The sequence below is a fragment of the Trichosurus vulpecula genome, chromosome 8, assembly GCF_011100635.1.
Source record: "Trichosurus vulpecula isolate mTriVul1 chromosome 8, mTriVul1.pri, whole genome shotgun sequence".
In the NCBI taxonomy this organism is placed as follows: Eukaryota; Metazoa; Chordata; class Mammalia; order Diprotodontia; family Phalangeridae; genus Trichosurus; species Trichosurus vulpecula.
The window spans coordinates 31,444,612-31,470,676 of record NC_050580.1 but is presented as its reverse complement, the minus strand read 5'-3'; the positions used below and the strand labels follow the sequence as shown (position 1 = coordinate 31,470,676).

Below are 26,065 nucleotides of genomic sequence, written 5' to 3'. Positions count from 1 at the left end.
CCCAGGATCTAGTGGAAGGAGCCTTGGATTTGAACTCAGAGCTTGGGTTCAAATTCTGGCTCTGCTACTTATTTATGATACCCGCGTGGCCTAGTTGTCTGGAGAATGAGGGGGTTTGGTAGCTGATCTCCAAGGTTCTTGGAAGGCCTTTCAGAATTAGAATAAAGCATTAATCAGAACGCCTTTGAAGACTAGCATTCACAGATTACGCACAGTATTGCCGGGTGAACATCGGTGATAGAAAGATGGTTTCTTGGGTCAAGCTGCAGCTTGGGATCATAGCCATGTTTTATGAAATTGTCTAGACCCCTTGCATTGCTTCTTTTCAACTCTGGCTCTTGCTCATTGTTAATCTGCAGTCCGAGACCTAGAGGTAGGTGCTGATACGGGCTCAGTGGACAGGTCACCCAGCAGCCCGTCTGGACGGGAGATGTTTTGCATGTGTTCGATTTTTCTCATGTGGCCACTAGGCCAAACTCTTTTAAATAATCATGGGTTTCATTAAGGCTATAGTAGACAATAGTAAGTTGTTGCACATATCTAACAGCCTGCTTGGGCTCACTCTATAGTGAGAGTTTGGGGAAACAGAGGGTCAAGTGCGGCCGCTGCGCTGATAGTAGGGAGATGCGACAAGACCAATGCAGGTCTCTTCTTTCAGAGTCTGCGAACTTGTTTTTTTTAATATTTTGATTGCTGCATCTCAGTACTATTGGTTACCTTTGTAATCCTACACATTTTATTTCATACATTTACAAGTCTTCCTAAATTTCTCTGGCTACTTCATTTTCATTTCCTATGAAACAATATTATTCATTTTATTCCCATGTTGCCGTTTGTTCAGCCATTCCTTCTTTGATTTTTGCGTTTTGTTTCCAGTTTTTGCTGCCATGAAAAAAAATACTGCTAAGATTCTTTTATATTTTAAAAAAGAAAAAAAAAGCCACTAACCCTAAAGAGCCGTCACATTAGGCCGTTTTACCTCCTTTTGTGGTGCCAGAAGGGAGATCTTAAAAAATTTTCCAGCAGATGTTTCTTTTACATTTTTAAAATTGATTTTGTTAAATATTTCCCACTTATATGTAAAAAAAAATTTGCATTGATTTATAAAATTTTGAGTTTTAAATTCTCTCTATCCAGCCTCTCCTCCACCCATTGAGAAGGCAAGCAATGTGATACTGATTATATATGTGAAGTCATGTAAACATATTTGCCTATTAGCCATGCTACAAAACAATCACACACACACACACACACACACACGCACGCACGCACACACACACACACACACACACACACACCCGAAAAAACTCCAAGAAAAATAAAGTAAAACAAGTCTGCTTCAGTCTGCAATCAGAGTTCATCAGTTCTCTCTTTGGAGGTGGATAGCATTTTTCATCATGGGTCTTTTGGAGTTGTCTTGGAGCATTGTATTGATGAGAGTACCTAAGGCTTCCCCAGTTGATCGTTATATTGCTCTTGCTGAGTTTGACATTCTGCTTCTGCTTCTCTCACTTTGTTTCAGTTCATATAAGTTTTCCCAGGTTTTTCTGAAGCCGCCCTGCTCATCAGTTATCATAGCACAGCAGTGTTCCATCCCAATCATATGCCCCAACTTGTCCAACCCTCCCCCAGTTGATGGGCGCCACCTCACTTTCCTGTTCACTGGATGGCCTGTTTTCTAAAGGTGCATTTTGGCATCTGTCTTTTTCCATAAGACTCACTCTTTATAAATGACTTGAAATGCTGTTGGGGCACATTCTGAGAAAATCAGTGACTATCAAACATGTTAAACTAAATAAAGGTGGGGCTTGAAAGAAGCGAGGGACACCTGGAGGTGGAGGTGAATCAGGAGAGCATTGCAGCAGGCTGGGGAAGGTACTCTAGGATGGGGGTGAAACAGTGCTGCCCTTGAGAGGACCAGCGGGGGGGGGGGGGGCTGGTGACTTCAGAGGATGTGGATGGCAGCGGTGAGAAGACTGGAAATGTAAGAGGGAAGTGGGGCTCTGACAGCCAGACAGAAGATTTTATACTTGATCCTGGAAGCGAGTATAGCTTGAGACCATCAGCTCTGTCAGGAGGAGAGTGATTAATGTGCTTCATCATTGGACCTTTGGAGTAGTGGTTGGTTAACTTATCGTGTTTCTTAAATCTTTCAGAGGCAGTATAGCTTTTTAAGGAAAACAGGTGATAAAGACTGCCTTCTTACTTTTGTCATAGGCCCAGAAGATCTCTCTCAAAGCATTAAATATTTTTAACACTTTTCATAGATACTCTCATCTATAGGCTTCTACTGGAAGGTTTTTAAGATCTCCCTTCTAGCACCACAAAAGGATGTAAAATGGCCTAATGTGACGGCTCTTTAGGGTTAGTGGCCTTCTTTTTTCTTTTTTAAAATTAATATCGAAACATCAAAAGGCTATTTCCATATTATGCAGCAGAATACAGAGGGCTGTATATGACACCATATGTTTCCATTTCATTGTTCTTACTTCCCCTGCTTTTTTTAAACACTGTATGATAAATTCAACATGTCACTCTTTTAAAATAAATTATTTTTCCCAAATGAAGTTTCACCTTCTCTGCCTCCCAGGTTGAGAAAGTAGTCAGGCAAAATAAATTCCCACATTGGCCACAGCATGTTGCTTTCAGAATTGTCCTGTTTGTCTACGCTTCCTTTTGAACTGCCTTCTGTTCTCATGGCCCTCCTCTCCCCCATTCTTATTGTTAACCCCACTCCTCTGCACTGATTAAAAAATCAAGAAAAAGAAAAGCCCTTGTAATGAAGAAGCGTGATCAAGCAAAACAGATCCACTGTGTTTGTGTCCAAAATTCTGGTTTCTAAATGTGCCTCGAGTCCATCACGTCAGTGTTAGGAAGCATGGAGTCTGTGCTTCATCAAAGACATCTCTGATCATTGCACTGATCCCAGGGCTTAAGGCACTCGAAGCTGTGTTTCTTTACCATGTTGTTCTGATACAAATCGTTGTCCCAGTCTTCTCTGCCTCATTTCATAGGACCCAGGATTCTCTGAAATCTTCTCTTCCATTGCTTCTTAGCAGTAATACTGTGTTCTGTTACACACAGTTCGTTCAGCCATTCCCCAATTGTTGGGCATCCCTTGGGATTCTAGGGTTTTTTTCCTTTTAATTCCCCCTTCCAGATCAGGAACTTTATTTTGTTTGCAATTCCCCATTGTTATTCTCCTCCTTTTCCCTATTGAATTTGGTGTATTTCTACACCAAACTGAGAGAGAGAGAGAGAGAGAGAGAGAGAGAGAGAGAGAGAGAGAGAGAGAGCGAGTGTGTGTGTGTGTGTGTGTGTGTGTGTGTGTGTGTATGTGTGTTCAACACTCCTTTGTCTGGGTTAGAGAAGAGGGAGGTTCACCTGCTGCCCCCTCCCCCATTCCTTCCTCCATGTTTGTACACTCTTTTTCTCAGCAACCCAGTTAAGACAAGTAGCAAATTCCCTACCCACCCACCCTGCATCTACTTCTCTTTTCTGTGACATTGTGTCTTTCTCTTTTTTCTCTCCCTTCTCCTTCCTCTCTTCCAACCCTCAGGACAGAACCATTGGATTTTCTCCCAGGGCCTCTGTAGTTCTTACCCTTGGAAATTGCTACACAGCTCAGGTCTTTTCAACTGAAATACTTCCAAGTCCTTTGTTTTATGAAAGGTCCGTTTTTTTTTTCCCCTGTAGGCTTATGCTCAGCTTTGCATAGTAAATTATTCGTGGTTGTCAGCCTGTATCTTTTGCCTTTAGGAATATTGTGTTCTAAGATCTCCCCCTTTATAACAGAAGCCACAAGGTCTCAGGTGATCCTGACTGTTCTTTGATGCTTAATCTGTTTTTTTTTCTAGATGCTTTCAGTGCTTTTCTTTTACGTAAGCTGTGGGTTTTGGCTGTAACATTCCTTGGGATGTTTTCTTTGAGTTTTTTTCCAGGACATTATAGGTGGATTCTATCTTCGTTTTGCCCTCTGATTCTGATAGATTTGAGCAGTTTTCATTGATATTTTCTAATACAGTGTCTTTATCAAATACCTTGCTTTTTCTTCTGTGGTTTTTTTTTTGTTTTTTTTTGGTCTTTTGATTTTGTTCTAATGTCTCTTGCTATCTCATGAAGTCGTAATTTCTTTCTGGTCTCTTCTAGTTTTCAGGGAGTACATTATTTGGGAAAAGTTTACTAAATTTCTGAGCTATTCATTCTCCTTCCAATTTTTTCTTCCAGGGTTTTATTTTCTTTTTTATCTTTTGCTTCGTTTCTGTAGTCCTTGCGGAAAAATCCATTTTTTTTTCTTTGAATCTCTGAGTTTTTCCTCTCCTTGATTGACTCCTCTCTCCAGTTTTAGTACCCAGCTTGTGGTTCTATGACAGAGCCATTCTCTGCTGTGCTTTTGTCTGGGTTGGTCCGCACTGCTTGGTCTTGATTAACTCAGTTCTCCCTAGGTGAAGCATCCTTCCAAGTTAGGAGCACTGGTTCTTGAAGGCCTTTATGGTGTCTTAGTACAGTGCTAGTAACCTGGGATCCCCTATGTGTTGTGCCCACTGCATCTTTCAAAGTTCCACCTTGGGATTTTCAGGACTTTGCACTTGGGGCTTTCTTGCGGGGGAGAAGAGAGAGCTTGATTCTTGCTGTCACCAGACAGAGCCCTTCAAGGTATATGTGTCTTGGACCCTCTCTCTCTGGGGTTAGTTTCATAACAAAAGATGTAGATATTTAACAAATACTTATGAAACATGAGTGTAGATAATTGGAAACACTATAGAAATTTCATGAATTTGGCACCTTAGTATAAGTCTGATGGGTCTAGGAGGAAAAAAAAAGATGCAATGGTGAGAAGACATGAAAGTGATGGTATTAATAAGAGGTTTCCTTGTATATCTTTTCATATTATAGGGAGAAGCATGGTGACTGCATTGGAAATCTGATTAGGACCAAAGATGTCCAGACTATTTGTAGTGGACAATATTTACATACCTTCCAGCATAAACATGGTAGGATACCTAATACAAACCTCATGATGGGAGACAAAGTCATTCTAAGTGGAGAAGAAAGAAGGTTGCTTGCTTTAAGTAGTGGATATGTGAAAGAGATCAACATGACCACAGTCACCTGTTTACTAGACAGGTGAATCCATTTCTTTTGTTTCTGAAGAATCAATAAAAATATTTAAGTATAAGGAGTACAGAACTTTTAAAAAGTTGTTTTGCAAGTTAGACTCAGTTAAACGTGAATGTCAAGATAAGATTTAATAGTTGAATAGATAATTAAAAAGATAAAAGGAAGGCCTCTGTTGCCTTGATTAGATCCTCAGTGGAGGATATACAGGAAACTTTGTACTAGGATGAGACATATTAGAAAGCGGGGGAGGGATATACCTGCACTGACCAGGTCGTGAGCTCAACCAAGTGGTGGGTGTTCTATCTATGCTTTCTCTGAACCCTTCAAAATCTGCTTTTCCAAAATAAAGGCTGCATAATGAATTATTCTCAGCTTCCCTTTCCTACTCTATCACAGAATCTAAGGAGTTGTCATATCCTCCCAAGATTCCCGTTATTTCCACTCTGGCAACTAACTTATTAAAAAGTTATCTCCTGCAGCTTCATCGATGTTGGAACCTCCTGGTGAGCATCCTCCCTCTGCTGACACAGAAGAGCCGCAGCTCTGGGTAGAAAGTGGCTGGGGGCCTTGAGAGGCTATGACTGATTCAGGGTCACCCTGCCAGGACTTGGTAGTCCTTGACCAGCTTTGAACCTAGGCCTGCCTATGAGACCCTCCTCCATCCATTACAGCCTGCTGACTCTCCGGTGATATATAGGTTGTGTTTCTTCTTGCTCAGTTCTGCATTATAGCTGAGGCCATGGATTGGAATTGAGGTCTTTTTTGAATTTTGTCTCCCTTGACCCTCTTCATGCTTCTATTAATGTTCTTCCTACGCTGTAGCTACTCTGGATAGGATGTAGCTTGGGGAATATGTAGAGACAGTTTTCTTCCTCTCTTGTTTTCCAGGTGAAGGCCCTTCGATTTGATTTTTGAGACTACCAGCAAATACACTTTTATCTCCCTCTGTTAGCTGCATCCAGGAGCCCGTCTTTCTGACATTTTAAACAGTGGTTAATTAATCTAAATTCCATGTTCAGAATTCATCTTTTTAAGTAGTTGTTTGCTTTCTATGTTTGGCTTAAATTGGTGTTTTCTAAATGAAAAGTGTTTTTCTATATGTGCATTTTATTTCATTTCAGGAATTTGTCAAAATTACCTGAGTCAACTTTGTTTAGATTAGACTATGCAGAAAGAATTGGTGGTATTGAAACTCCCCTGGGAAACCTTTCTAAACTGATGGAAAACACCCCTATGAGGTTGGTAGGAAGAAGGAAATCAACATTTCAGGAGGCTTTTAGAGAACACTAGAGTAAAAGAACTTTTTTTCTCCCCAGTGAAAAGCTTCGAGATTTAATCATTGACTTCCGTGAACCACAATTCATAGAGTACCTGAGTTCTGTGCTTCCACATGAAGCGAAGGATAGAGTTGCCAACATTTTAAAAGGTAGAAGCTATAATTAATGTTATTTTTTATTTATTTCTGTTGTTCTTACTATTAAAACTGCAACCTAGTCTTATTTCTGTTTCAGTGGGTCTTTGGTCTCATCAGTGCCCATACTCCCACCAGTAGCCTAGGTCACACCCAAGAGTTCTCATCCTTTGAAAGTCATGACCTTCCTTAAATCTGTCAGAGGGGTTCCTCTGAAGGGTTTGGGGGCAGAGAGGCAGCTAGGTGGTGCAGTCGATAGAGCTCCAGGCTTGGAGTCAGGAAGATATGAATGCAGATTCAGCCTCCAACATTTATTAGCTATGTGACCTTGGGCAAGTCACTTAACTTGTTTGCCTCAGTTTTCTCACCTGTAAGATGGGGATAATGATACCTATTCTCTGAGGCTGTTATGAGGCTCAGATAAGAGGATAATGTTAAAGTACCCAGCAAAGTGCCTGACTGGAAGTACTGTGTAAATGCACACTGTTTAGCAATCCCTCTGCCTCCTTGTGTGAAGACTGTTGCCCCTTGTTGGTGCTCCAAGATTGGCCAAATCCCTATTCTGTGGTACATAGCCATTCAGCATCCCTGGAAGAGTGTTGGTAGTTCAGATAGAGATGAATTTTTGTTTCAAGGAGAAGTTAGGGGTGATTGAAAACAATGCCCCATTTCTTAGACTCTGTCCAGCCCATGGTCTTCCTCCTAATCTTCTCTAGGCTTGGTTCATTGTCCATCTGCAGCATCTTTGCACCATGAATGTACTTATGGGCCACCTTTAAGGTCTGAATAGTGCACAATCTGCATTCTTCATGCACTTGGTTTTTCCTTTGTGGATGGTTAGGGTATCCCTTTTGATGGATTATGAATCTCATTTGGGAGGTTCCAAGAGTGTTTCTGGGCTTGATACAGTTGGCACAATACCTTTCTAAGAAGCATCTGGAGGGTCTCCTCATCTATTGCCTTTTGATTTAGATTTTGCTCTAGACCTCTGTGTTTCAACAATCCGGCTAGCAGCTTCTGTGGGGGTGTAAGATCCACCGACAGCCAGCACCCAGAAAGCTGCCAACAGCAGAGGTTCTTTTGATCTGCTTAAGTAAGGAAAGCAAGGTGAAGGGGTTGACAAGCTCACTTTAATTCAGCATACAAATATCAGTCACTTAGTTCAGGTGAGAAGGCCAGCACCCTGAACTTCAGAGCAACATACAAAAAAATTATAAACATCAACAGACAGACCCAATACAGATTCATAGTTACCAACATCTGGGTTCAGCCCAGGAGCTCAGAACAAGAGCTGGCCCAGAGTCACGCACCACCACTGCTGCGGCAAAGAGCTCCAAAGAACAGACAGCCAACTCCTGGTTTTTATATCTTTTTCAGCATCAGGGGTGAGTCATACATGCGACTCACCCATGTGACCTAGAATCGTCACAAAGAGGTGGACTTAAACCCACATGGTCTAAAAGCCTCTGCTCTCCCAGACATGTAAACTAGGCCCTCCCTGGAGTTAGCCCCACCTTGGGCCCCACCTTAGTTGCCAATCCACACCCACTAAGGTTTTACACCTAATAGGGGTTTGGGCCTGGGGCTTAGCACCTAGTAAGGCTCAATGAATTACTCAGAGGGAACAAAAGCCAAACTATTCAAGGGCACTTGTTGAACTAAGTGCTAAGGAGCCCATTTTTGGTTACCAACACACTCTGTGATCGTGGTGAACACTTTTGATTAGCACCTTTATGCCTCAGTGGGTTTTATTAATCAAATGGTTGTTGAATGAAGTTATTCCTGTTGTGATCTTTCTCAAGGAATCTTCATAAGAGGGATCACATAGGAAGAAAGCCTTTATGGCTGTATATTGCTCCACCAAATCAGGTGCCTTTCTGTGGTCAAACAGCCTGGTACGATATCGTATCTTCTGTACTCTTCACTTATTTGTGTGGCTGACGGGCCAGAGCCTGCCTCTTTCCTCTCATCCCCTTGTTAAGGCTATCCTTGATGCACGTTTTGTAGACTGTCATCGAGGAGAGCCTGTGAGCAGTCCTCCTGCTTAGCTGCCCCTTCTTGTTGTGGTCTGGCTGTGGTTAGGAGAGTGCCATAACCCAGCTCCACATCCTGCCGTAGTATGGCTACTTGTTGATCACTGAGGCAGGATCTCAGTCAGGTCACCAGCAGCTAAGCCAGTACCTGTGATTATGGACACTGTCTGCCCCCTGTTCTGCTCTTGTGTTACCCACACTGCAGAAGCGGGGGAGAGGGGGCGGGGGACTGCAGGCCATCCTGGATTTGTTTTTGTTTTATGGGTGGTCATGGCCAAAGGATTCATGACCCTGTGGCTGGCCTAGTGGTGCTGAGCCTCTCTGTTCTTTACTTGCTGCTCCTTAGTCTGTTGTGGGAGGTACCTTGAAAGTCTTTCCAGCAGGGGAGACTCGGCGAGCCCTTGTGCTCCTGTGCATGGCCTTTGAGAGTCCATGGTCGCTTCTTGGTGGAAGAAGCCGCATCATAGTGTGTGAGGGGTCAGAACTAAAATATTGTTCTAATAATACTTCGTTTACTGTTTAAAATCCATTTTTTTTCTTTCTTCTAAAATATAGGTTTGAATAAACCCCAGAGGCAAGCAATGAAAAAAGTACTTCTTTCAAAAGACTACACGCTTATTGTTGGTATGCCCGGGACAGGGAAAACTACAACAATATGTGCCCTTGTAAGGATCTATATTTTTACGTGTGTGTGTGTGTGTGTGTGTGTGTGTGTGTACATACATATGTGAGTATATATGTATACGCATATATGTATGCATACACACACATATGTATGTATATAAATATTTCTATCGGCCTCTTTTCAATCCAAAGAATGTGTTCAGAGAAGCATAATGAGAATTAAAAATATCTTTATGAAATGGCTTATTCTCTCACTTTTGAGATAGTGTCATAACCCTGAAATGAGAAAATGGCTGCCATCATATGATAAATTTGTTAAATTTTGTATTTCATAGTCTCTGGCTCTGATGGTAGTTTGAATATGTTTTATATGTTCCTCTTCCCTATACAAGTAGTGAACTGTACTAAGGGTTAGAGACTGGATACTATAAGTTTTATTTAGATTTTACTTGTGTTGGCAAACTTTTAAAGTAATCCTGTAGAAAATTAAAATTTTAACACAGTTTAAGAGCATAATATTACCAATATTGTTAATATTGTATCATTTTTATTCAACAGTCTGGCGCTCTGGTAGAAAACTGTTTTCCCTCACACTCTGTGATGTTTTATTTTAGGTTTTCTAGTATGTCTGTATGTAGCATTGAGTATGTGTTAAGAATTATCTGGAATTCAAGGTAACATTTTTGAAAATTTCCTGTATCCCATTCTTAGGTAAGAATCCTCTATGCTTGTGGCTTCAGTGTTTTGTTGACCAGTTACACTCACTCTGCCGTTGATAACATTCTTTTGAAGTTAATGAAATTTAAAGTAGGATTTTTGCGTTTGGGCCAAACTCAGAAGGTTCATCCCAGCATTCAGAAATTTACAGAGGAAGAAATCTGCAGAGAAAAGGCTATTAAATCCTTAACTAGTCTGGAAGAGCTCTACAGCCGTCAGGTAAGCAGAATACTGGGGTGATGTCGCTGACAGTCACTTCTGGGGCATCATAACAAGCAAGCAAATTTGAGCATATAAAAATCACCCCCAATGCCATAGATTACTTGCCTCTTTAGTTTTGTATTCACTGCTGCCATAGAGAGAAGGGATTTTTGAAAATCTTCTGGGGACTCATTACTTGGCATTTTATAAAATTTGGGGAAGAGGGATTTGTTATTTTTTTCAGTAGCATGTCCACCTTGTACTAAGACATAGTTTAGGCACTTGCAGCCAATTCCCTAAACATCTAAGGCTGAGTACTAAAATGACTGAGTTATGACATTGTAACTCTTTTTAGACTTGGTAATGTTTTTAACCCCATTTGGATTAACACTCCATGAAGGTTTCTGATTTCAATCTGGAAGACAGGGTGATGTAACAAAGCCCTAGCCAGAGAATCATGGGCCCAAGGCCTAGTCTCAGGCCTCTTGTTACCTAGCTTGAGCAGGTGACTTCACTTTCTTAGGCCTCACTGTTTTCATTTGTAAAATGAGAAGTTTGCACTTGATGACTTTTCAGACCTCTTCCAGCTCATAGGTTCAACAGATCCTTTATTTACCAGTGTTGGTGTTGTCTAGCTAAAATATTTGATTTTGTACCTCCTTGATAGTATTTTTAGGTTTACATGAGTAGCTAAGATGTTTCAGAAGTGATACTTAGAGTGCTACCTCTAGGATTTTTGCTATTAGACAACGAAGAAAATTTTGTTGCTTTGCATTTAGGGTTTTTTGGAGCCAAATGCAGACAAACTGATGTTAGATTGTATTTTAAAATATTTTTTTCTTGTGTATTTTTAGCCTATAGTTGCGACTACGTGTATGGGAATAAACCACCCAATATTTTCCCGGAGACGATTTGATTTTTGTATCGTGGATGAAGCTTCCCAGATTAGCCAGCCAGTGTGTCTGGGACCACTCTTCTTTTCGTCTAGGTTTGTACTGGTAGGAGACCATCTGCAGCTTCCTCCACTTGTGCTGAATAGTGAAGCAGGGTAAGAAATGTATGGTCAGGGACCACTGGATTTTCACTAGGTGTGATTTCCAACATAGAATTAATGTTCAGTGCACTAATTTATGTATTTGATTTGATAATAGAGCTCTTGGCATGAGTGAAAGTTTATTCAAGAGGCTGGAGCAGAAACGGAATGCAGTTGTTCAGTTGACCGTGCAGTATAGAATGAACAGGTATTTCTCTCTCTGACCCAGGATCCCTGTTCTAATGAGCTCTGCTTCACCCCAGCTCTCCCATCTTAGCCCATTCCGTGATGCCCTTTAGATCCCGGCTGTAGTCTCAAGAAGCTTCTCTCTAGCCATGAACTTTTAAAGTAATACTCAAGAGTCTTTCAAGATCCCTTTCTCACTAGAAGTCCCCCCTCTGACTTCCCTGACTACAGGCTGGGCTTCTGTCTTGCTCTCCACTGCCATTTATAGACCATTTTTCTGCCAGGACAGCTGAATAACTTTTCTGTGGTCCATTCAATCCTTTGTATACCATCATCTGTCTTACCTTCCAGGTGGCTCATCCATTTTCTCACCAACTTTCAGGCCTTAGTCACTGTTTTCTGCCACAGTCCTCGAGGACATTAGTATTCATGTTTCCTTCTTCACCCCAACCACTTTCTCTCCACTGTGTAATGGCCACACCTCAGATTTGGCTATTTTTGAGAACTACATCATCTCCAAAATCTGTGACTTTAAGATTAAGCTCTCCAGCAATAACTTTCTATATGTCTACACCTCCATGACTTTCTCCTTCACACTCAACCTATTCTTCATCCTTGTCTTGACCTCTTGCCCCTTGCTCATCATCACTTTCTCACCTCGTCTTGCTTTCTGGTTTCACTTGAGTCCACACCTGGCCTCGGCATTTTCTCTGTTCTAGCTAACCTAGCTTACTCTGTACTCAGCTTTCTCCGTTTTCTCCCTTTGTGATTTGACTTGGGATGTGGAATGAATGGCCTTCCTCTCCCTTTTTCACCTGTGGAATTATCAGCCCTCTTTCAAAGCCCAGTTCAACTGCCACCTCCTCAGTTAGCCTTCCCTGTTGCCCATGGTGGATAATAACAGCACAGACCTGAGATCCGCCCTTTTAAAATTTGCTTACCGTGCAACACTACGTACTCTAGTTTGGGGCCCTGCTGTCTTATTCTTCTACTGTGCTTTAAAACTGTATGAGGAGAGTGCCTGCATCTAATTTTATCTTTGGATCTCCCCTAATTCCTGGTACCATGCTCTTGAAAAAATAGGTCCTCAGTGGGTTGACTGAATTAATGAATGCTAACAGTGTTAGTTGTACTTGATTTTTTCCATGAAATTTTATTTGCCACAATTAATAATGCTGTTTTCTAATCCTTTTAGTACAATTATGTCCTTAAGTAATAAGTTAGTGTATGAAGGAAAACTCGAGTGTGGATCAGACAAAGTAGCCAATGCCACAGTCAGCCTACCCCACCTGAAAGATGTGATGTTGGACCTCCAAGCTCACAGAAATTATTCTGAAACTTCTTGGCTGAGGGGGGCATTCGAACCAAAGAGTCCCGTCTGTTTTCTTAACACAGAAAAGGTAAATATCATAGTGTAGCCTTCTTAGTAAACTGCATCTCTTGCATCTCTCCAGAAATGTTATGTTATATTATTTAAATCTCTATAAATTAATTTAAGAAATGTCAATATTTTTGCTATATTTGTTCAGCCTAATCATGTGCTGGAAATCATGCCTTTATTTGCTTATTTCTTCTTTAATTTCTTTCAAAGTAATTCTGAAGTTGCCTTTATAGAGAGCTCTTATATATCCCTGGAAATGAGTAACCTGTTATGCTCTTTAGAAAGATTATAACATCACTTAACCCCAATTGCCCTGCCTTCCCCCCTGCAAAAAAAAAAGAAAGAAAGAAAGATTTTAATATAGTAGGAATAGTGAGGGTCCTGAATACATTGATGGAAGTTCAGGTGTAAGTATAGATAACTCTTATTTCTATTTGTTTAGCTTTAAAGTAATTTTTACCAAATAAGAAATCATCTGTTGATGAGTGGCTAACTCAACTGCAGGATCTCATGGAGCATACAATTTGTGGTGGATTTGTCAAGGTCCATTTTTTGATTCTCAGCTTTAGTTTTCAGGGTTTTGATTCCGTAGAATCTCAGAATTAGAAGGAAGAGACTTCAGAAACACTGTGGTCCAACCTGTACTTGAATCAGAATTTCTTACACATTGTACCAGCCAAATGGGCATCAAGCTTGGGAGGAGGAACCTGCTACCTCTTAGGATAGCCTGATCTACTTCTGGAAAGCCCGTATTAGAGGAGCAGAGATTTAGAGCTGGAAAGAACCTCAAAAGTCATCTGTCCTGGCCCCTCATTTGAAAGACGGAAACTGAGACCCAGAGAAGAGAGTGACTGGCTTAGGGTCACACAGGTAGCATGTAGCAGAGCTGGGATTTGAATCCAGGTCTCTTGACTTCAAACCAGTGCTCTCTCCATTCACCACATTGCTTGTCATCCCCGGTAGCAAGTTCTTCTGTGTATCTACGAAGTCTGTTGCTCTCCACCCACCTCACCATTACTCCTGATTCTTCCCTCTGGGGCCAAGCAGAATAAATCTACTCCTTACTCTTCCATTTCAAAAGCCATCAGATATCTGGGCAATATGCGCAGGTAGGTGCCACAGTGGATAGAATACAGGGCTTGGAATCAGGAAGATCTGAGTTCAAATCCAGCCTCATATACATACTAGCTTTGTGACCCTGGGTTAGCCTCAGCTTCCTTGTCTGTAAAATGGGGATAATAACAGTACCTACCTGCTACTGTGGCCGTGTAAGGCCAAAAACACCAGCACACAGGAAGGCTGCTAGCACAGGTTCTTTGATCTGCTTTTCTTAGGAAAGCAACTTTGAGGGTTTACAATCTCACTTCAGTTAAACATACACACATCATTCACTTAGTTCAGGGGAAAAAGTCAGCATCCTGAACTTCAGAGAAAACACAAACAAATTACAAGCAGAAATTATATAAACAGAGCAAACTAACACAAATCAGCAGGCTTCTAGCTGTCTGACCAAGACATTACATACATGGTTATCAGAGAGAGAAACACCAACATCGGGGTTTTTCGAAGCCGAAGGGCTCTTTAATGGCTACCCAGAATCTTGTGTGGTCAGATCACAGAACACTCTTGCAGTGAGTGAGCCCCAAAGCAAAACTTCTCCCACAGTTCTGAGAGTTCTAGGTTAAGGGCTACCTTCAGAGTATATATACCCTTTTTCAGGGCCCAAGAGCTTCACCCCTCTTGTGACATAATTAGCAAAATGGTGTAGGCCTTCCTACAAACAAAGGCAAGACTCCATCAACGGTACTTGATTGCCTTAGTGCTGAGGAGCACTCCAAAAGAAAAACAGTGAAAAGCCCCACCCTGCTCGCCCTTACAACCTCCTAGGATTGTTGTGAGGATCATAGCACAGAGTTCATAGTAAACACTAAATAAACATTAGCTGTTATCATTATAATGATTACCTGAAGACATATTATTATGTCCACCCTGAGTTTTTTCTTTTCTAGCCTAATTATTCCCCATTGTTTCAACTTATCTTAACAGTCACTGAAAGGATACCAGACTCTGAGTAATTTTTTCAGCATAATGAAGTTTTTAAGAGGCATATTTATAAACCAAAATGCCAAATTATTAATTCATGTTGAGGAATGTACCTTTCCAGTGCCTGAAGTACCAATATCTGGTGTTAAGATACCTTGAAAACACCATTTTCCTGATGAGCATGGCATAATTGCCAAAGAATTGTGGGGCAGCTGTGGGGAATGAGTACTTGTGCAGTAACCCGCAATGCTTTGGCCTCTCTGTAGGTGGTTTTATAGTAAGTTGTTGAATTCACTCTTTAGGTTATTTTTTACATGTTTTTGGTTGTTTGCTTTTCTTTATTAGGTTCCAGCACCAGAGCAGGCTGAAAAGGGTGGTGTGAGTAACATAACAGAAGCCAAGTTCATAGTTTTCCTGGCCTCAGTTTTTATAAAGGTATTTTGAAATGTATTTTGCTTGATATGTTTAAAATATCCTTATAGCAGCTTTTGTTTTATTTTAACAAAATTCATCTGCAATATTTAAGCATAGCTATCTTTAGTTAAGAAATAAGGTTAAATTACATTGCTACTGCCAGGTATAGTCAGTACTGGTTGGAAATTTCACAGAATAGAATTTTGGAGCTGGGAGAAACTTTAGGATCTCATCTTATCCAGGGGTTTCTAACTCTGGAGTCAGTGAACTTTTAAAAAATAAAATATTCTTTTTAATATTTATTTTTAGATATTTTATATTATACAATACTATTATATTAACATTAACATATAATATTCATAATATGTGATATATTAGTGTTGTTATTAATATTATAGATTATATTTAATAAAGAGTATTTAAATATTTTGATAACTATTTTAATATAGTTGGTTTCCTATGTATTTTATTTTATGCATTTAAAAACATTATTCTGAAAAGGGGTATATAGGCTTCAGTGGACTGCCAGAGGGATCCAGGACATAACAAAGGTTAACCTCTGTACTAATCCAAGCTCCTCATTTTATAAACAGAAAAACACATGAACCAGAGAGGATAAAGTACTTGCCTGATGTCATCAGAGTAATTAAGCAGAACCTTAAGTCTCCCAACTCTGCTTACTATGGACCTTAAATTTTCACAGGGTAGTCCCAATTTCAAGAAAATAAGGTGCACTTTTAATGAAGCTTTGTAAGAGCACTATTTTTTTATCTGGTGATATGTACCAATTTGGGGATGTATGCACACCATTTTTGCCTTCATTGAAGTAGTTGATTAAAATTGTTGAATGGAACAAGACCAGGAATACAATCTTTTGCAGTCTACTAGAGGTGTCCTTTTAGGATGATATTGGTTTATTGATCTCTACTCTTTGGATTCAGGTATTGAGTTAGCTCTGAATCTACCTACCTACCTACTGTCATTCAGCTTGTGTCTTTTCATCTTATTCACAGAGATGCAGGAGAGTTTTTGTCACATCCATGTCTTGCTGAAATCTCAGGCTATTATTAATTTAGTATTCCCCTGATTTGTCAAGCTAGGAACCCTTTCAAAATAAAGATATGTGGTTACTGTGGTGTAACTTGTTGAGAATCCATGAGGGCTTAGAACACAAATCATCCTTTTAACACTATATTTTAGAGATACAATGACTACAACAATCTAGAAAAAAGAAAAGGATGCTAAAAGGAAGCCCAAATTAGAGTGATTGTCATGACCGATGATGGTCTTGGAGACGAGAGCTTGAAACATAGCTTTTCCCTTTCTGTAGACGTGTGTCTGCCAGCAGAAGCGTATGGGGGGAGAAACTGGGTATAAAATGTCGCATCTGCTGTGAAACTCAGTCACTTTGCTTAAGTTTTTTCTTTCTAAGAGAACTCTCATAGTGGGGGGTTGGGAGGGATATGTCTAGAAATCTCTGATGTAGAAATAATAGAGAGTTTAAAATGTATTTAGTAAAGATGTTTAAAAAACAAATTTATGATTTGGCCATGGATTGAAGAACAGCCTTCTTATGGAGACTATTGTCTCATCCTGGGACATAGTGGTCTTGCTTTGGAACAAATGGGAAATCAGGGGTCACTGTGCTGCTCACTTCTTGAAAAAAACAGGGTCATTTATTCCTTTAGGGCAGTATACCGTGAAAGTCTTCAAATTTGTGAGTGTTTTAGTCAAATGATTGAGGAAAAGTCACGATTGTCAGATTACGGTACGCTGTTTTCCTTTTAGGCAGGCTGCAATCCGTCGGATATTGGCATCATTGCGCCGTATAGACAGCAGCTAAAGACCATCACCGATCTTCTGGCTCATTCCTCTGTCAGTGCAGTAGAAGTTAATACTGTGGACAAGTATCAAGGAAGAGACAAGAGCATCATTCTAGTATCTTTTGTTAGAAGTAATAAAGATGGAACTGTGAGTGAATTTTGTTTGTGCTAATATGTATTTGAGAGGCATTTTCTTAAATAGTTAATGTTATTTTACAACTAGTAAATTAGTGTGCATTATTTCTTGATTTAAGTTTTTATTTTATTTGGCACTGCCCATATTTGAAAATTATACACAGAGCTTCATCTCCCCTACATAATTGTCATATTTGTAGCATGGGCCAGTTGTGTCTCTTTCTGGAATTCATAATGTATTATTGTTCTTCAAACTCTAAATTTAACTGAATTCTGAAAACCTAAGACAAAATTTGTAATCGTCTTTGTTGTTACAGCTTGGCGAGCTTTTAAAGGATTGGAGGCGCCTTAATGTTGCCATCACAAGAGCCAAACACAAGCTGGTGTTGCTGGGCTGTGTGCCGTCTCTGAGCCGCTATCCTCCTATGGAGAAGCTGCTCCATTATCTAAAGTCAGAAAACAAGATATCCTTTTTTTGTGTCTGATTGCTCGCAGGAGAGCCTTCACTTTAAGTGATGTGATTTTCTTGACATGGATATGATGTAGTATTTCAGTTGATAAATTCCGCTCCTTGCAACAAGTCATTTTACCAATGAAGAAAACCAGGCTAAGGGGTTCAGGTGACTTGCTCAGGATGACACAGATAATACATCTTTAACTCCCAGTCCTCCTGACTCTATGGGTCACCCTCTAGCCCTTATGACCTGGTGCTTCTCAATGATAACTCACATTTGTTTGGTGCTCAGAGATTTAAGAAGATGCCTTCCTCACAGAGACCCCACGACATATTTAGGAGAGGTAGTTTTCCCACTTAGCAGGTGAGGGAACTGAGGTTCAGGTAGATGGAAAGGGCTTATTTGTTCACAGTCCCCCAGGCACTGTCAGAGGCCAGACCCAACAGGCCCTTCTCCTTCCCAGGCCAGGTCTCTTTCCACTGCCCTGCACTGTTTCCTGAGCATCAGGCCTCCCATTTATATATATTTACCACCTTGATGTGCACTTATCTGATCTCACTACAATGGGGAGAAGATGGTGCAAGGATTATTATCTGTATTTTATCAGTGAGAAAGTTAAGGCTCAGGAGAGGCTGTCATTTGTCCAAGGCAGAACGCTGGGCTGAGCCTCCAAAGCAGGGCGTGTGTCTGTCTGATGTCCTTGTCCTCCAAGCTCCCGGGTATTGCAGCTGTTCTGCTTTGTACTTAGTGGATTGAAAGAAAGGAGAAGGCCAAATACTGATGGAGGAGGCCAGGAACAGTCGATAATAGCGGCAGGTGCTGTGCTAAGCACTGTGCCAGTATACACTGACCTCACTGGATCCTCACCACAGCCCTGGGAGGTAGGTGCCGTTATCCCCATTGGACAGGTGAAAAGACTGAGACAAAGTGCTCAAGTGACTCGCTCAGTTTTTCACAGCTAGTGAATGTCCGAGGCTGGGTTTGAACTCAGGACCTTCTGCCTCCAGGGCCCCTGCATTGCACCACCAGGCTGTCTCTAAGGAGTGGTTGATGAGGAAAGGGACATCATTTCTTACCTAGCCAGGTTACTCCTCCCCTCCTTTCTTATTCATGCTACAAACCACAGTCTTGTTCACTCTGGGACCTGGCGTTCTATAAACCAGAGGATGTTGCAGGGCTAAGTGATGGTTTTTGTGGCAGGAGATGACCTTTTTAAAAAGAATAATAAGGCTCTTTGACAAAGATACACCTTTCTGCTTAAATGCCTTATTATAACATCGGTCATAAAAATCCATACAGTTGTTTTAGTAGTATTGTAAATGGATTTGTACCATAAACCGTTAAAGTATAATGTCATAAAAAGTGGCCAGTCACACTGTATGTGGGCATATGTGGTATGGATTTTATGTTCCTTAACAACTTTACATCTTCGATCTTCCTTTGGGAGCACATGAAAGTATTTGTCAATATAACACACGATGACTTCAAAGGTGAAAACACCATCTCAGCTGCTACTTCAAGACTTGAGTACTTCTTTTACACTGTATTTTAATATTTAGATAGCCAAGTGCTAAGTTGGATGAAATGTTGGCCTTTCTACATCTCCATAAACATCCAAACTAATTAATACACTAAATGAGATTTGACTCAAACGGTACTAAATGCCTATGTAGGATATTCCTTTCTAACTTTGTTCTAAACTTTAAAAAAAAAATTTAACTTAGTATAAGAATTCTTGTTGTGAGCCCTAGAACTGTGAAGTATGAATTTTTAGTTCAAGTGAATTTTTTAAAAATATGGTATTAGAAAAAGAGTTTTGATGATTCCCCCCCTGAGCTTTGAAAATAGATGCAAAGAATTTTAGGATCTATGTGAGCATTGTAGATTTAATGCCTGGTTATTTATAATGAGAATAAAAATTGTTTTTTTTTTAAGACTAAGGAATTAGGTTTATTCTTGTCATAATTGATATTCTTGTGGCAGTAAGACCATGTTTTTGGTTCTTTTTATAAGTCTCTAATGCTAATCCTTCTTTCCATAAAGGATGGCAGTCTTTCCAGGGTGCTAATCTTGTTGTTTGTTTTTTGGGTGTTTATGGTGGGGGGCGGCGGTGTTTGGTCTCATTGTGCCAATACCAGACATTTTGCTCATTTTGAGTTTGAACACATTAGATATGTTACTGGATTTAAGGTTGCTTCCAATGAATTTTAATAGGGAACAGAATATTAGATTTACTCTTATTTTCAAAGTTAAACTTATTTTTTGGACCAAGTAGAAAAAGTGTCTGCATGTTTTAATTCTGTTCATGTTTGCAAATTTCTAGCCTTATTTAGGTAAATTAGGTACTGTGTCCTTTACGTAAAAGTGTAGTGAAAATCAGAATTGTTTTGCGTTTAGTTTTTTGTTATTTATTTGATCCATATGGGTTAACTTAAATTTGAATGTCTTTTTGATGTACATTTACTTGGGAGGTATTTTTAAGAGATTCATTTTTGTGTAAAAATGGTGCCTCTACCTCATATTTTTGTTACAATGTGTCAAATAAATTCTTGTTTTCCACCTCTCTGGCCTTAATGGGGCATCTGTGATTCTAGAGCATGAATGAATAATTCTGGAAGGGAAGGAGGGAGGGAGGGAGGGAAGGAGGACGAAAGGAACAGAGGGAGGGAAGGCAGAAGCAGAGGGAGGGAAAAGAGGGAGAAGAAGGAAGTAGGAGGGAGGGAAGAAGGAAAAGGGAGGAAAGGAAGGAGTGGAGAGGGGAGGGAGGGAAAAGAGTGGAAGGAGGCAGGGAGGGGAGGTGGTCATACTCATCCTGAAGTCTTGGCTGCCAGACTCTCACCGATGCCCGCCCTCCCCCTTCTCCACCCGCGGCCCCGGAGGCTCCCGCGCCCAGGGTCCATCCCAGCCAGCCCCAGGGGCAGCAGTATCCTTAGCTGGTTTAACGTAGCCCTGAGCTGGGGCTAAGGTGAGAGGCAGGGGGTGGGGGTGGGGCAGCCGAGGGCGGGGCCAAGCCCGGACGCCAATCACGCCGCAGGCCCAATCAGAACGTAGCCTACGGGCCGCTCCCTCGCCCCGCCTCTTCAGCCCTCTAGGCATGGCTCCGCCCACGAGGTATCTGTTCGGTTACCCGGTCCCCTCCTCTAGACTTGGAGCCTGGTTTTTCTGTCTGCGTCTACCGTTGCCCCGCCCCCTCGCCTAGTGCTGGGGATGGCGGGATGCTTCTCGTCATCCGCAACCCCGGCGTCGCTCCGCCCCCCTTGGGCGGGGACCGCCTCCTCTTCTTTCTCGCACCTCCCTCGGCGCGGTCGGTCGGCTCTCCTCCAGTCTCAGCCGGCGGCCGCCTCACCCTTCCCCCACTCTGCGCTCTCCTCCTAGCCCCGTGCCCGCTGCGCTCCTCCGGCCGCAGTGGGGCGCTGTGGCCCGCGCGCATCACGCCAGGCCGGGGACGCTGTGGCGGCGGCGGCCGTGGCTGTGGGCCGGCAAGCTAGACCAGCGGCTCCCAGAGCCCGAAGCGGACCTGCAGCCGCCGCCGCCATGGGTAAGGAGGGTCCAGGGCTGCGGGGTGCGTCAGAAAGGGGGACCCGAGGGCCCCGCCCCTCCCCGGGCCGGGTCGTCATGGCAACGTGGGGGCCGCCGCGGGGCGAGAGGGGGAAGGGGAGGGGGAGCGGGGTCTGGGTCGCTGGGTGGGGTGAGGTGCTGGGTGAGATGACAGGTTCGCGGGGTCCTCATCGGAGAGCTTCTAGAGACCTTGAAGACCCGCCCTCTCCTTGGACAGAAGAGGAAACTGAGGCCCAGAAAGGGCCCGGGAACCCCAGCTGGACCCGCCAGAGGCGGCAGGGGGCCCAGGCCGGGGCACGCCCAGTCTGGCTGCGGGGCGAAGCTCGGACCATCCTGCCCGGCTAGCGAGGGCCTGGAGGTCCTGCAGGCTGGGCGGCCCGAAGGGCCCACCGTGTGGCGGGTACGGGCAAGACCCGCAGAGACAAAGGGACTGCCAGGGACCCCTGCGAGCTGCCGCCGGAGCGGAGAAGGCGGCCTGTGCACAGTTCATGGCCCCACATATGTGTCATGGCATGTACATGCATGCGTGTGTGCGAAATGATGCTTCCAGCGCGGCCTTGGCCCGCGCTGCCCGCGTGGGGGAGGGGGAGAGGGGGCGGGGAGGCGAGGCGAGGCCAGGGAAAGCGAGTCTGGAAGGAAAGATGTGGTTGGATTCCTGGCTGTCCTCGGGTGGTTCGGAGGCAAGTTATTTAACCTTTGTGGGCCTCCGATTCCTGTCTCTAAAATGAGGGCTTAGACAGGTGATCTCTGAGGTCCCTTTTGGCCCCAGTCAGTAAGTAAGCATTGATTAAGCACCTGCTGTGTGCCAGAAGCTGTGCTATGCACTTGAGATAACAAAGACAAAAGCCAATTCCCAGCCCTCCCGGTGTGTACAGCCTTGTGGGAGGTTGGGGAAAATGAACATTAATATATACATAGGTGTACACACACGCGTGCACACACACACACACACACACACACACACACACAGAGTCCAGGTTTGAGGAGAAGGCACTAGAAGCTGGAGGAACAAATGCTTTATGTAGAAAGTGGTGTCTGAGCTGAGTGTGAATGAAAGGAAAGAATTTTAAGGTGTTTGATGCTAGCCAATGGAAAAAGAAGATACAGGCAGAAGGTGGTCTTGGGTATGAGGACCGGTAATAAGAAGGCTAGTGTGGCTGGGCTATAGTGTACAAGAAAGGGAGTAACATACAATACTGGAAAGGTAGTCTGGGATCAGGGTGAGTAGGGCTATAGATGCATAACAGGAATTTATACTTGATCTTAGTGGTAACAGCAGACTGGAGTTTATTGGGGGTTGGAGGATGACATGATCAGAACTGATCTTTAGGAAAATCCCTTTAGAAGCTGTGCAGAGGATGGATTGGAGTGAGGAGAGACCTGGAGTAAAGATTCCAAGCAGGAGGCTAAGAAAATAATACAGATGAGTGGCAATGAGGCCTAAACTGGGTGATGGCTGCTGTGTGAATGAAGCAAAGGGGATAAATAGGAAAGATGTAGTAGTAGAAACAATAGTATTTAGCAACTGAGTGGATGTGTGGGGTGAGTAAGAGCAAGGAGTTTCCTAGAATAACTTGGAAGCTGCAAACTTCAGTGACTAGGAGAAAGGTGGTACCCCCGACAGAAATAGGGAATGGCAGAAGCAGGGTAGGTTTGTGGGGGAAGGATAGTGAGTTCTCTTTTGAACACATTGTGTTTAAAATGTCTGATAGGCCCTCTGACAAAAACTCTTCGGCTCTTTCCCTGACATCGTGAAAGTGCCTCCTGTCCAGTGGCAGATCTGAGGTCGCAAACTCAATAGTAATGGAATGACAGCATGTCAGAGCTGGAAGGTACTTTAAAGAGATCATCTCTTAGTACAAGCCCTTCATTTTACAGAGGAACAGCACCTTGGAATATATGCATTCCTCTGACCCTGTCTTGGATAGAATCATATCTGTGATTTGAAATGCTTCTCCATTTCCTCATGGGTAGAATCAAAAGGCGTATGAGGTCTCTCCCAACTTTAAATCCTAGAATAAAAAAGAGAAAAGAAACCTTTCAACATTGGTTAAGTTGGTTGTACAGAAACCACCCCTTTGTCCTGGTTGTCTTACCCCACGGGAGTGGTGTGATGGATACTTAAAGTGGTCACGTTCTGTATTTCGTAATATATAATTATCTTAAATGCCTAGTCATTTACTGCAAAAACACTTCCAAGATTGCAGCCATTAATCATTGATCTGGGATTCCTTCCTCTGGTGCTGGTCTTAATCTGCCCATACCATCTTCTGTGGTTCTTGCCTTTGTCCTCCCATAAATTCTCCATAGAGGATACAACTAGCTGACTCTAGAGGTGTTGCTTTTTAAACATTCTTTGGGTATCGTAGGAACACGTAGACAGTCTATATGTTATCATGCCCACCCACTTCCTTTTCTCGAACATACTTTTTTGGTTGATATCTTTTATTACCACTTCCTCTGTGCAAGTCATTGTTGGAAATATGCTACAGTGTACTTTTGTTCTCCAGGAAATTTTAAGAAATCACATGAGTTATAATTATGTGCAATTTTATAAATGTCATGGGTGAATATCTTTTTTTTTTACCAGTTTGATAGTCAACCATTTCTAGCTGTCAGTGCCCAAAGTTACTGCAGGTTTGGAAGCATCCTTTTAAGCAGGAAAGATAACAGAGATCAGTGTACTGAATGGTGGGTGTTTTTCAAGCCTGGACTCTGTCTAATGGAAAAAAAATGATATTACCCTTTTTTTTTTTTGACTGCTAGGCTGAAAATTGCGCAAGCCAAGCAGTTTTGCCAGTTCTGTGAATTAAATTACTTTTGACAAAATTATTCACTTTTCCTTGCTTCTTTATGTAATAGTTGTGAAAATTAACATGGCATCTGGACAAGGACTTGCAAATTGTTAAGAAGAAGATCTTAAAATGTTGAAAGTTAAATATAGTTGAAAAGAAATCAGTCAACCAGTATGAGGTGTCTGTTATGTGCCGTACACTGTGCTAGGCAGAGGGATACAGGAGAAAAACTCTGCCCTCAAGTCTCCCCCAGTGTAGTGTGTTAGAGACAGTGTGAGTATCTGCGGGTATATACAGGCTAGATCCATTGTGATTTGGGGGGCAAGCACCAGCACTTGCGGGGAGCAGGAAAGGCTTCACGTGACCGCTGGTGCCCGAGCCGAGCCTGGAAGGAAAGGAGGCCCAGGGCATTTACGGCAGAGGTATGACGAGTGTATCATGTATGAAGAACAGTACTTTATTTTCTTCAATGCCAATTAAAGCAAAGACCTGGGTTCAGGAATTTCAGGGAATCTGATACAAACAACAAAGCAAGCAAGCAAGCAAACAAAAGCATTTATACGCGTACGCTATATGGCAGTGTAAACAGACAGAAATTCGTCCCCACCAAGGAAGGCAGATGTGTTGGGGAGGAAATACACTCAAAGTTGGAGGTTAAGAGGTGAAATTATGTACCCTAAGAAGGAGCTTGGTTGAGAACAGGTCATCAGTGTCAGATTCAGGAGGGGGCATTCATAATCAGACCCAGGTGCAGTAGAAAAGTTTTTTTTTGGGGGGGGGGCAGGGGGAAGCTAGGTGGTGCAGTGAGTAGAGCACTGGCCCTGGAGTCAGCAGGACCCGAGTTCAAATCCGGCCTCAGACACTTGATACACTTACTAGCTGTGTAACCTTGGGCAAGTCACTTAACCCCAATTGCCCTGCCTTCCCCCCTCTTAAAAAAGAAAAGAAAAGTTTTAGGGGGCACTTACTGATCGATACCAGGCTTGAGGTATTTATATTTGATCATAGAGTAATAAGGAACCGCTGGAGTTTTCTGAATAGAGGGGTGACATGGTTAAGCCTATGCTTTAGGAAAATCATTTTGGCAATAGTGTGGAAAATGGTTTGGAGTGGGGAGAGAGGTGGGGCAAAGAGACCACTCAGTAAGCTATTATACTAGTTCAGGAAGATGCAATGAGGGTCTGGACTATTGTGGATAGAAATAACACGATTTGGCAAATGAGTGTTTATCTAGAGTGAGTTAGAGGATGGTGATATATTCTCAGCAATAATATGGAATTTAAGAAGAGGGATAGGTTGAGGGAGAAAGGCAAATTCACTTTCAGATATATTGAGAGTGGGACATCTACAGGATATCTAGTTTGAAATGTCCAGTGTTCAGTGAGAGAGTTTAGAAGGAGAAGTGAAGGGGACCCAGGATGGAGCCTTAATTTATGCCCACAGTTAGGGGGCATGATACAAATGATTGCTTAGCAAAGGAGACTGAAAAGAGTGCTCTCAGGTAGGAGAAGCAAGAGAGCATTGCCATGAAAACCCAAGGGGGAGGATCTAGGAGGAGATTGGTCAGCATTGTCAGCTGTCACAGAGAAATGGAGAAGGATGAGGATTGAGAAATGACCAAAATTCTAGGCAACTTGAAAGAGAGCAGTTTCAGTTGATTGTTGATGGCAGAATCCAAATTGGAAAGGATTGACAAGTGAGAAGGTAGTGGAGGCCAGGAGCACAGACAGCTTTTTCCAGGAGTCTGGCTGAGAAAGGGAGGAAAGAGACCAAAATGAAAACTATTATCAATTAAATTTTATTTAGATATGCCTGTCCTCTTAGAAATTAAACATGGCATGAACTCTATGGATGAATGGAAGATAAAAGATGAAAAACCACCTTTTTATAAACATTTTGTAGGCTGGAAAAATAAAGGATCATAAAACTTAGTACTTGTGTGCATACTTTCAGGTAATGGTACTCCCCTTTTTTCATATTTTATTACTTAATATTTTAGTTTTCAACATTGATTTCCACAAGATTTTGAGTTACAAATTTTCTCCCCATTTCTACCCACCCCCCACTCCAAGATGGCATATATTCTGATTGCCCCATTCCCCAGTCAACCCTCCCTTCTGTCACCCCACTGCCCC

General features: G+C 42.3%; 2 protein-coding genes across 6 annotated transcripts in view; both read left to right on the top strand.

Annotated features, from left to right (window-relative positions):
- Nucleotides 1-19,059, top strand: part of DNA2 (DNA replication helicase/nuclease 2) — a 38,829-nt gene extending 19,770 nt beyond the window's left edge. Inside the window, exons 10-21 of the mRNA XM_036736427.1 lie at nucleotides 4,897-5,127; nucleotides 6,243-6,359; nucleotides 6,438-6,547; nucleotides 9,121-9,230; nucleotides 9,901-10,125; nucleotides 10,962-11,155; nucleotides 11,259-11,348; nucleotides 12,522-12,726; nucleotides 15,096-15,185; nucleotides 16,953-17,135; nucleotides 17,440-17,586; nucleotides 19,003-19,059. Of these exons, the coding sequence (XP_036592322.1) occupies nucleotides 4,897-5,127; nucleotides 6,243-6,359; nucleotides 6,438-6,547; nucleotides 9,121-9,230; nucleotides 9,901-10,125; nucleotides 10,962-11,155; nucleotides 11,259-11,348; nucleotides 12,522-12,726; nucleotides 15,096-15,185; nucleotides 16,953-17,135; nucleotides 17,440-17,586; nucleotides 19,003-19,059 (1,759 nt within the window). The remainder of the gene's footprint in view (nucleotides 1-4,896; nucleotides 5,128-6,242; nucleotides 6,360-6,437; nucleotides 6,548-9,120; nucleotides 9,231-9,900; nucleotides 10,126-10,961; nucleotides 11,156-11,258; nucleotides 11,349-12,521; nucleotides 12,727-15,095; nucleotides 15,186-16,952; nucleotides 17,136-17,439; nucleotides 17,587-19,002) is intronic.
- A 1,939-nt stretch (nucleotides 19,060-20,998) lies between these two features.
- Nucleotides 20,999-26,065, top strand: part of RUFY2 (RUN and FYVE domain containing 2) — a 59,834-nt gene continuing 54,767 nt past the window's right edge. The window contains exons 1-2 of one of the 5 annotated variants that reach the window (XM_036736785.1): nucleotides 21,744-21,762; nucleotides 24,189-24,191. In XM_036736785.1, the coding sequence (XP_036592680.1) occupies nucleotide 21,762; nucleotides 24,189-24,191 (4 nt within the window). In that variant the 5' untranslated portion in view covers nucleotides 21,744-21,761. Of the gene's footprint in view, nucleotides 21,116-21,743; nucleotides 21,763-24,188; nucleotides 24,192-26,065 lie in introns of those variants that run through there. The other 4 variants (XM_036736784.1, XM_036736780.1, XM_036736781.1 and 1 more) reach the window with 4 other exon arrangements.